The 12,053-nt window shown below is 36.2% G+C and overlaps 1 protein-coding gene across 1 annotated transcript in view; it reads right to left on the reverse strand.

The window, feature by feature from the left end:
- The window catches only part of LOC124636851 (A disintegrin and metalloproteinase with thrombospondin motifs 7), a 73,035-nt gene that overhangs the window by 7,042 nt on the left and 53,940 nt on the right, over positions 1–12,053 (reverse strand). The window contains exons 8-9 of the mRNA XM_047173043.1: positions 7,952–8,065; positions 163–309 (exon numbers count right to left, since the gene is read on the reverse strand). Of these exons, the coding sequence (XP_047028999.1) occupies positions 163–309; positions 7,952–8,065 (261 nt within the window). The remainder of the gene's footprint in view (positions 1–162; positions 310–7,951; positions 8,066–12,053) is intronic.

Below are 12,053 nucleotides of genomic sequence, written 5' to 3' on the forward strand. Positions count from 1 at the left end.
GTTCGATGGTCATTAACTGGCTTTTTTGCTTCGGTTGTTTAGTAAAAATTTATTGTTTTTATTTTGTGAAAAAAGTTATGGCGCCACGCAAAATTGTTTATCCGAAAACTCAGACGTCAGTTGGTAATTTTAATATTTTTTTTTTCAATAAGGAACACTTACTCTAAGAAGTTGGTGACGTCACGCTTGCTGCATCTCGACCAGGCCACCTGGACTGTGTCAGCTTCGAAGATAGGCGTCATGATGTGAAGAGTTGAACCTTCGCGACGATGGCAGCCGATCTTCTCAGTGTCGTGGTAAAGTCCAAAGCTATGTAAAAGAAAAACATTTTATAAGCAACTTAAGGAACATTTTGGTCAGTTGGTCGTCTTTAGCATTTTAGCGTAAGGTAGCTTTTCTATATTTCTGCTGTTAAAAAATCATAATGCCTTTAAGGGTTTGTATAAATTCCCAAATGGGCAATGGCCATCTATGAGTTAGTAACTAAAATGACACAGTGCTAACCATACCTTATTAGATTTTTTTTTTAACTTTTGCTCTATCATATCTGGGTGAATTTCCCGGGACCAAAAATTGCGTGGCATCGATGAAATCGGTACTAGAAATCATTGTTATAATATTCATATATTTTTTTCTAAGAAGGTGAAATAGTAATCTATGTGTAGCACTAAATATTTTGTTAATAGGATTAATTGGTTCTCCAAAAAAAAAAATTAAACCTCAAAATCTTTCATTGCCGTGTTTGTCCACACGTCACCTTGATGTGTACTAGACCTTATTGATGAAAATGTATTAGTTATTTATATTAAAACCTACTTTTATTTGATTCGTGAATAGTTAAAGTATTGTTACGGAATACATTTATTCAAATATTTAAACAATACAACAAATGGTAAATAAAAAATAGTTTGTCTCAGAACTATCATTCATCGCCATGTCCTAAACATATTTGAGAATATTGCTTTTCCTAAGGGTTTGCGTCCCTCCCGCTATGCGCTAAATGTTGCATATTAGTGGACGTCAAGTGTTCGACGTGGAATGACGTGTGCACGTGCCTGCGTTTTTGCGCCATAAATGAAAGTATTCAATTTTTTTATTACTGGACATTTTTTCTCTCATCGCCGTGGATAGGTCTAACTTCTGTTTGAATAAGTTTGTCCTCTTAATTGATCATTCGGTACAATGCCATTTATCTTATGTTTATTTGTGATGTGTTAATTACTGTGAATTATTAACAGATTTTTGGTTTTTTGATGTTTTAGCCTTGATATTCATCGCCGCGCTCTCATTTCCGTGGTTTCCGTGGTCAAAATTTGCTATGGCAATGAAAAAAAATACACGGCAATGAAGAAATTTTCATCGCCATGCCTTGTAAAACAATTTCGTTTCATTGCCGTGGCCACATGTTTCATTACCGTGACTTATGTTTTCATCGCCACGGCATGATTAGGATAAAAAAACAATTTGTACTATATACAGTCAACTACAAAAAGATACTACAGTCAAATTATAAACATAATAATGGATTGATTCTTTCTAGAAAGCCAAGATGCCTAAACCGAAACTATCGGGAGAGGAGAGAAAGGAAAGAAAAAATTGTCTGAAAAAAAACGACGTGAAAAGTTCTTTCATTGCCATGGACGCACGTTTAATTGCCGTGTATGCTTGTTTCATTGCTGTGGCATGAAAATTTTAATCTTGTGTATCTCGTTAGATTTTTAAGCTATCTACTAGATATTAAGTAAGAATACATATCTTATCTAAAACTTAAATAAACACTACTTTTTCTTGTTCTAAAGTTGAAGAATAAAAAATCCACGGAAATGAAAATTTTATTGGACCTGTTGAAATTCACCCATCTATCACGTTCTTCCTTCGTGATAGCAATTTCCTTAAAAAAACTTTAGCTCTTTGCTGTACCATATCTAACATGTTCCTCTTTCATGATAGTATGTAATTTCCTTTAAACAATATTGGTTCGTAACACTAACACTAGAATATTTTTGCTACACGCCATAACAGTTCCTACGGTACTTGTTACTCAGAAACGTCTCAGAGTATCTCATTATTACAGACTTCAAGAAGTTTCCACTTAGATTGTCGGAGGTCCCTATCTCCTAAGTTTTGCATACTCCGTTAGTTTTAAAAGCGTGAGCGGTATCTACAATGAAATGCAAACAACATGCTTACATAAATAAATAGTTGAAAACACGAAAATACTAATACAGGTACAAAGTTGTTAAAACGAATAACGCTTTATCGGTGGTTTATTGACTTATTGACATTCGACAGGTATTTTTAATTGCATTTAAATTAAATATTATGATTTAATATGTTTTGATCCAATCTGTCATAATGGTATAATTATGTAAATAATACTGAGGATGTTACGAACTTAATCTCTATATTGCACCACAATTAGGTAAACTACGATCATTATAATAATTTAGGTAGGTATCCATCCATTGATATTTCTGAGTTAATAGTTTTTATAGATACCGCGCATGGATCATCTATATCTATGCATTATGTATCATTTATGAGACGTTATTAATGCAACGATAATGGCGTTTATCGGCAGTGTAGCAACATGTTAATCTTAATAGCTCTATTAGCGTTGGTCGTAATCGCTATCTTATTGCATGAACGGAGGCGCTCCTGTAAAGGCACGGCCACAACAGCTGATCGTGAAGTCATTATGACATTTTATGACATATTGGTGCAGGCCTAGCCTAACATGCGTACAGTGACTTGTGTCACGGATGTGAACCCCGTCACGCGGTGTTAACCGCTTAACAAATTAATAACACAAGACATTACTAATTCCAGTTGAATGTATATGTAAGTATGGGTTTATCGGGTTTGCAAAAATATGTAGGGAATTCAGGAATATACCTCTAGGTTCTTAAAAACCAATTTTATGAAACTCATATACCTAGACTACATTTTAAATTGTGATTATATTTGAAGATTGGATTTAGATAAAAATACTCCTTTATATAATGAAGCAAAAGTGTTAAGGTAAAGCGGAAATAGATAATTGTCATTACTGCCAGCGAGTTCACTGAAAGTTCTCAGGTTAAAGTCAAAAGTTATCTCGGTAGCTATAAATAATGCTATATAATTACTATGACGTATTCTCATTAATGACGAGAAGATGAGCGATAATAAATTATAATCTGTCAGGCCTATCTTACAGTTTATTCCTGGAAAGTCATTGATTGTAAACACAATTAAGTATGTTTCCAATATAATTAATTAGTACCTACCCAGTATAATAAATAATGTGGTGGGAAAATAATTTTGCAAAATGTGAACCGTCCAGGTTGGTTTCTATCAACATCAACCTGAGTTGAAAGTCCTTATATACATCAATCGATTTAGAAATCTAAGATGTCACTTGTAAGCTACGGTTCATTAACCTTTGAATAAAAACTGTTTGATTTCTACCTCTTATTATTTTCAACAGCTTTCGTCAATGGCCTACAAGATGTGATGGGATTATGGGTTAGTCTATTCGCAGACGAGACGCGGTATGACCAGACAAACTCGTATAAAACAGTGGGTCAGTCAGTAGGCGCTGTAATATTTGGCACTAGAGCCCATCGTTATTATCTAGTTAGGTTGTGTTGACGTAATGCCACCTGTGAGTCTGAGACACCCAGGGCGTTGTAACGCTTAGAATTTATCACGAATCTCTATGAAAAATTCATTATATTGGCACTAGTCCAGGATTGAATATATCGATGTTCGATAGCATCAAACGATCAAACGATGGATTTCACTTCGTCTTTGCTAAATGCAATATGCAAATCTTCTTTTATAAATCCGAGACGTTAAATAAATCGAATCGTATCTATCGTGAGTAAAAATATCAATTTAATTGCTTCTCTCAGCCAAACGAACTGAAACTCCGGAAGTGTCGGCACGCGAGGTTACAAACTTGTTATAAATCCCGTATTTTGGTAGGAGGAAAAAATATCGTCGCAATTAATTTTATCGAGATGCGCCTCGTCGGGTTTAATTTAAAAATACAGCTAATGTTAATCTAAAGGTACATTTGTTTAAAGTAAAAAGCCAATATATTTCACGAAGTAATAAAATCCGAATGCATCCGAGCGTGTTGTCGCACACTACACGAACGCTAATGTCAAGAGTCGCGCATCGCGACCCGTATGCACGTCTGTCGCCTGCAAATTGTTTAATTTATTATTGAACCCCTTATTCTTTATACAAGATAACGCCATGAAAAAATAATGAACTTGTGTGGGCCGATAGTGCGGCGTCAATGCACCGGGTGCATTGTACGCGGCGAATGATGCATTCATGTCTACAAGAAGGTCAATGGCTGAGTCGCGCTGTTTGCACATTACATAACCTGTGTTTGTATTATGATTGTGGGCGTTGTCTAATGCCAGTGACAACGCCTTGTTTGTACTAAATAGTATAAACAAACCGACGGGCACAGAATCTTCGGCTGCATTGCAACTAACCGTTTCATAATTTTCTATCTTGAAAGCAACGTCCTTGCGGTAATCTCGGCTCAGAAACATGACTCAGTGCCGATAACCGAAGCACTCGGCAACCGTTGCCAAATAAAACTAGCACTTATTTCCAAAATAATACTAACAATATTACGCATAGAAACTTGTTTTAAAATAAATTTTGAATACATGGAAGAATTTGGCGTCCCCGGGAATCAAATGATGGACATGTTACTGTGATTATTTATTTAAGAATGAAGTTCACGTTTGATGTGGCGTTATGAAACGACACTACGTGATGTGGTTGTGTACTTAGCTCGTTTAATTATTAATCTATTCGTATTTGCATAAAGTTTACTAGAAGTACGAACGTGTTATAGTCTGTGGAAGTCTAGCCAAGGCCAGACTGAAGGAACAGGTTGACGGTACCTCGCATAAACTTTGACCGGCTGATTCGATCACGAGTGATCATGTAGCGATGTTTGTGTAACCTATTTATCTAGATCCTATATGAGTTGCACTGAGAACTAATCACGTCGTTCGCGGTGTACATTGCGGCAAATGTGCACAATTTCCACACAATTCATGCACAAACAGTAATGGGTTATAAAAAAATATTTAGCTAAGCTCTAGTGATGGGAGTATCGATAAATAACAGTAAAATTTCTGTCGACGTAAACCTACGAGAGGATATGGGGATTTATTGGTGCCTATCAGTATTTTATGACTCTTGTATACTATGCATCGATTCTGTAGGGACTAATACTGGTATGATAATGCTGTTAACATAAATCTTTCTTATGGTTAAATCATTTTTCTTATCTAATCCGACATTAAATTCTTTATGGGATATAAAACGTTCAGTAGATCCATGGTAAATGTATGGAGGACTGAAGACATCTATTTCGGGTGTGGCTATCTGAAGCCGGTGGTTACTGTTCAAGCCGTACATTATGTGTTATGTAAGGCGTCTGTTTACATTGCGATTAATATTTCTAGTTCAATAGTACGATGGTGGGTGAGTCATCTAATCGAAAAGATTTTCAAGAAATTAATCACATTGTAATCTATAAATAAGTCGAGTCTGTAATTCAAGGGCGTAATTAATGTATTAACGTAATTTGTACGAGACTATGAAAGACTGTCTTCAGAGAGCCTTTGAGAACCATATTTATTGCAATATCCATACAGTACTCCGGATACTGTCAATCAGTGAACACTTATCGTAATCGGTTAGTTGGCATACCAACATCAACAACACATACCTTTGTATTTATTTTATTACACAACATAACCAACCTTTTTAATAAATCAACGAGTGTAATCAATTGACGTTAGTCTCCACTTTATTTGAAAAAAAAAACAAACAAACATCGTTTTGTATTTGAAAATAGAATAAAATGAATCATGTTACTTTTTTAAATTTATTGCTGGCTGTAACTGGCTACGTGCCTAAGAAATGATATTCTCGAAAAATGCAGAGAACGTGCAATGTGCATTTGCATAAATAATAGGAATTGTTACATTGAATTATGAGTGTGTTAAAGCATTCATGATCTGTCATTGTTGTTCTAAAATTGTAGGTTATTTCAAAATCATTTACGTAATTATTTCGTTTAAAATTTAGTCGTTTGTTGGTTTTCCCGAACAATTCAAATACATGCCTATGTATAAAGTAATATTTTTTCATGAATGTAATATGCAACTAAAGATAAGCAGCACGCACTTAGTCCATGATTATATCATTGACGTTTTAACAATATAATAAAAACTTTTTTGATGACTAAATATTTTTTTTGTTCTTTATTTAAATCTTTGGGATTTTCATAGAGTAGACTTGGTTAAGAAAATACTCGTTAGACATAATTAAAATGCAATTGAGTTTGTACTTTATCTGGGTAATTGCACAGCTGTTAACATTTTATATAATTAAGTATGGTTAGTTAGTCGTAAAGTATAGGGCAGCGTACATTTTATCCATTTAAATTGAGAATGAATGAACATAAACACGTGGATTGCGGTTTCGCTATAAACTATGTACGTGAACTTAATTGAATTTATAAATAGAGGCAATCAATGTTGTTGTTGATTAAATATATGAGAAAAAGTTCGTATTCTAAGAATCGCCAGCGCATCTCGATACATTAATATGAGTATTTTTTTAGTTAAGAGCTAAGTGGGAGCTTTGGCCGTTATTTAGTCAAAATATTCAAATATAAAGTAAACTTTTTTACCTACATAAAAGGTGTACAATCGAAAGTAATGCTATCATCTTTTGCTACCTCTGAACATTGTATGTGACACTTACTTATGTTCATCGAAATGCAAATAAAGTTATCTATGTATTGAAGTTTGTTCCTCTCTTCTCTCTTCTTGTTGTATTTCACACTAAAACTTCTTGTTAGATTTTGATGAAACTTGGCAGTAGTATAGAGTATACATATAGGCTACTTCTTACACATGTGCGAGAAGTATGCAGCCCTCGGGATGCAGGTGATCCCGCGGGTGGAAGCTAGTAGTATTACTTACTTGTGTCCCAGCTCGTGCGTGATGGTGTGCGCCAGCATGATGCCGTTGTCCTCGTTGACGGAGCAGCTGCGGTCCGGCTTGCACATCCCCGCCACGTGCGCCACGCCCAGGGTGCTGGAAACAGTATTACTTACTTGTGTCCCAGCTCGTGCGTGATGGTGTGCGCCAGCATGATGCCGTTGTCCTCGTTGACGGAGCAGCTGCGGTCCGGCGTGCACATCCCCGCCACGTGCGCCACGCCCAGGGTGCTGGAAACAGTTTTACTTACTTGTGTCCCAGCTCGTGCGTGATGGTGTGCGCCAGCATGATGCCGTTGTCCTCGTTGACGGAGCAGCTGCGGTCCGGCTTGCACATCCCCGCCACGTGCGCCACGCCCAGGGTGCTGGAAACAGTATTACTTACTTGTGTCCCAGCTCGTGCGTGATGGTGTGCGCCAGCATGATGCCGTTGTCCTCGTTGACGGAGCAGCTGCAGTCCGGCTTGCACATCCCCGCCACGTGCGCCACGCCCAGGGTGCTGGAAACAGTATTACTTACTTGTGTCCCAGCTCGTGCGTGATGGTGTGCGCCAGCATGATGCCGTTGTCCTCGTTGACGGAGCAGCTGCGGTCCGGCTTGCACATCCCCGCCACGTGCGCCACGCCCAGGGTGCTGGAAACAGTATTACTTACTTGTGTCCCAGCTCGTGCGTGATGGTGTGCGCCAGCATGATGCCGTTGTCCTCGTTGACGGAGCAGCTGCGGTCCGGCTTGCACATCCCCGCCACGTGCGCCACGCCCAGGGTGCTGGAAACAGTATTACTTACTTGTGTCCCAGCTCGTGCGTGATGGTGTGCGCCAGCATGATGCCGTTGTCCTCGTTGACGGAGCAGCTGCGGTCCGGCTTGCACATCCCCGCCACGTGCGTCACGCCCAGGGTGCTGGAAACAGTATTACTTACTTGTGTCCCAGCTCGTGCGTGATGGTGTGCGCCAGCATGATGCCGTTGTCCTCGTTGACGGAGCAGCTGCGGTCCGGCTTGCACATCCCCGCCACGTGCGCCACGCCCAGTGTGCTGGAAATATTATGCTTATTAGTACCACTCAAATATTAAATGATCATTAGCTTCACTTCTAATTAAAATGTTAGTTTTGAGAGAGTAAGACAAAATGCCTGACAATTCACGATAGACTCAACAACAACTAAACGCATTTTTTTCGCATTACTAGGAAGGTATGGTTATGAAATTAATATCCCCAAATCAAAGGTACTCAGATGTTTGCTATAACTATTGAGCGTATACAACTTTTGACACGTCACTACCAATAGGTACTTAAAATTAAAATGACTGTTCTAAAGTTATTTACAGTTAAATAAAAATAACCCGATGTCATATTTCAAACAAGATTTTCTATCCTACTAATATTATAAACGCGAAAGTTTGTATGTATGGATGTATGGATGTTTGTTACTCTTTCACGCAAAAACTACTGAATGGATTTTAATGAAACTTTACAATAATATAGCTTATACATCAGAATAACACATAGGCTACAATTTGTAAACATATTGTTCGAAATACTAAACCTGCGCAGACACCTGCGGGCACCAGCTAGTACTTCATAATTCCTTGTTAATTATATAAATATTTACCAGTACGTACTAAAATAATTGTCTAGCAACGTTATCACACGGGAAATAAGGAAATAATTATTGTTTTACATATGAGTTAGCGACTAATAAAGAATGCGCGTCGCGACTCCTAATTGCTTGCTAATTACTCAAGTACACAGTGGGCGTGGCTTCATTATACCGAGCTAGACGGCGCGCGCGCAGCACAAGCAACAACAAAAAATACGTACGAATTAACGATTTACCTACATATAAAAAGTAAAAGTAACCATTCATAGCGATTTCCATTCGCTTACGTAAATAATATAAAATCGATTTCAGTATTGTGTATAAAATTCGGAAAGTTTCAAAGAAAAGTTTTTCTTCGTCGTTGCGTAACAATAAAAGACGAAAGCGAATTTCGATTTACGTTACAATAGTTAGAAAGGGAACGTTGTCATATCCACAAGATTCTATTTATTCGCTGATGTCGGCGCGTACGGGAATAGGCGGCTAATAATACGCCAGCGTCGCTGACTCACGCGGAAGCCGATGAAAAGCTCTATAAATTCCTTGTAATAAATTCAATACTCATACTACAAACTTATTTTAATTTTCATGTTTATTTAAAACGGCACATCCACTTTATGATGACGATTAATCAAAACATTTTTACATTATCGATATTTATTATCGAGATGTCACGATAATAATTGTGAACTGGCTAAGATTTATGCTGTTTGATTCATAAATTGATGAAATTGATATGACAAGGTGTTCCCAGTTTTATTTATTTGACAAATTATTTATTGCAATATTTATTTGTTATGCCAACATTTATTTTGTTACGCGTTGATGTCTTTTGTTTGGTTACGATAAGCAATTTTCCTTTGTAATAAAATAAAACTATTCGTATGAAACGTACTTGTATATCTTTTGATTTTTTATCAAATGTAGTCATAAATAGTTAATCTGTCAATCCACTAATGTGTATTGACGGTTTGTCAGTTGGACAGTTTGTTAGATGCTCCTTCGTGGTTAGATGTCAGTGATTGAAATTGAGCGCGAGTCGATTGTTGATGAATTGATTTAACATTGTCTGTCTCCTACAATTCTACTTAATTCTTTATAATAATTGCATATAGCATTCAATACATTTTTAAATTGGCTATACATAGGTACTCGTATGTACCTTCACAGTTAAAATATGTTTTTTTTTTATTATTATTTACTTGTTACATAGGTATATTAACACCATACTCAGTGCTTTTGCTATATATTTATGAGTACAAAATGACTAGAAGATAATGCTTTTAAGTATAATCCAAAAATACAAATAACAGCTCAATTAAACCACAAAAGCCAGCGATCCCTAATGACCGGTGCGTGCTATAAAAGCGAGTCCAATTCTAGATATAGGTCAGTCCAGTGTGTTGTTAGTCTGTAACTACTGCACAACTGGTCACTATTTACGCACAATTTGGTACATTAACCAGTGAACTAAGCATGGTCTGGATTACATGTCAAATTTCAAATTTTCTACTCTCTTTAGGATATGAGTTTTAGTTTTAAAGTTAGGTTACAAGAAATAGTTTTTCTAGGCTTGTTTTATTGTAAATATTTTTAATTTTGTAAATAAAAATGTGTCTTTTAATAGTTTATGGTAGAATATAAATTGATTTGTAGAAAGTACGTGTTTTTAATGAAAAATAATAGAAAATGATTATGGAAAAATATGGCTCATGGCCAGTAGTGTAGAAACTATTAAAATTCAATAAAATATAGGTACTCTTGATTATGATTTCTTATTATTTATAAAAAAATATAAAAGATATTAAATAACTATCTCTATAAACTAATCAATATGATTACTACATAAAATTGTATACCTTTAAACAATAGCACTTACTAAATATTTAATAAAAAGTTACTGTAAACTCGAAAGGTTTTAAACCGATAAAATTTCATCCCCTTTTATAATACAATTCACAATAAACTGTAATCACCTTTTAATGACGTTAAAACTTCGATTAATATTATCCTTTTACGTGAACGCTCATAAATCAAGCCGGGTTAATTGTTCTCTTGTTTCGAAGCAAGTGTGAAATTAACGACAAATTAAATGGACGTTGATTTCAGTGAAACAGCGCCTGAGTTTATGTACAAAAGGCTGTAAGTGTTTTGTTTTCGTCACTTTACATGTGAATTTAATTTTATGTTTTTTATTATTTTTCCATAGAATTTTAATATGTTAATACGCAGTTTGCAGTCCTACTAAATATTTTTTCTTAGAAAAAGTTACTCACGTAAAATTAAATGGGCATTGATTTCAATGAAACGGCGATACGTAAGTTGTGTGTGTTGTGCTTTCTTTATATGTGGGTATCAGAAGAAAGATTAGCGAGTCAGTTCAAGGCAAAGTTTCTTAGATTATTCTAATTAAAGTGTTACTCACATAGTTACACATTTTATACAAGCTGTTGATTTGCATCCGTGCCATATTCAAGGAGGTAATTATGCTAATGATTCACGACCCAAATCAACAAAAAAATTGGTAAATATTTTTTTTTATTTAATTGTTTTTTGGAATTCCGTAAATGTCACCTAGCCTTATTTAAACTTGGCGCGTGTGTTACTGGCCTTAAAACCGTGCTGAGCCCTCACACAAACGCAAACACAAAGCATACGCAACGATCATTCATAAATTACATTCATAAAATTGGATTACTTCTGAAATACCACGACATTACAATAACAAAAAGAGCAGTGCATATTAGCTATTTCCCGTCTATTGTAATTCCAATCGATTATTTGCGTATTTTATGTCCTCCTCCTGAACTATGGCACAAATGCAAATCAACACCTTGTATTTGTTTTAGCACTTAGCTAATACATTTTTGCAATTTTAAGATAACGCGACCTTTTCATACTAGAGTCACAAAAGCCTACACGTAGGTGTTAATAAATTATTTGCTCAATGTATGCGTAATATCGACAACGCGCCTTTCTGTCTAGCCGTTTGGTTAAACTTCTGAATACGTCCGCCAGAGGGAGATACTATCACTTCGCATATGGTTAAAGCTATGTAAGTATTTTCCTTAAGTAAGCCGAAAATGGTAAAACGATACAAAAGGTGTAGTCAAAAATGATGAATGAATAATTTGCTACTCTATCAATAAATCACTGTACATAAATACTACATAAATCTCTATTACCTACATATTGACCTACCATAGGACGTAACCTATGACCCCAATTGCCGTCTACCACAGAGACTACCAGTAAGCCATCGCCCGTCGCAAGCAAAAATGCTAATTGAAGGCGAACATGACATCGGCAGAGAGTTCGCTTCAGGCGGCATGATCAAACGCGGAGAGAAAGTCGCATTGTGAATTCATACATTTTTCGGTCACAATACCATTTTTGGTCAATAATTGCAACGAACAGGGTCA

The sequence above is a fragment of the Helicoverpa zea genome, chromosome 15 (genome assembly GCF_022581195.2).
Source record: "Helicoverpa zea isolate HzStark_Cry1AcR chromosome 15, ilHelZeax1.1, whole genome shotgun sequence".
Taxonomy (NCBI): Eukaryota; Metazoa; Arthropoda; class Insecta; order Lepidoptera; family Noctuidae; genus Helicoverpa; species Helicoverpa zea.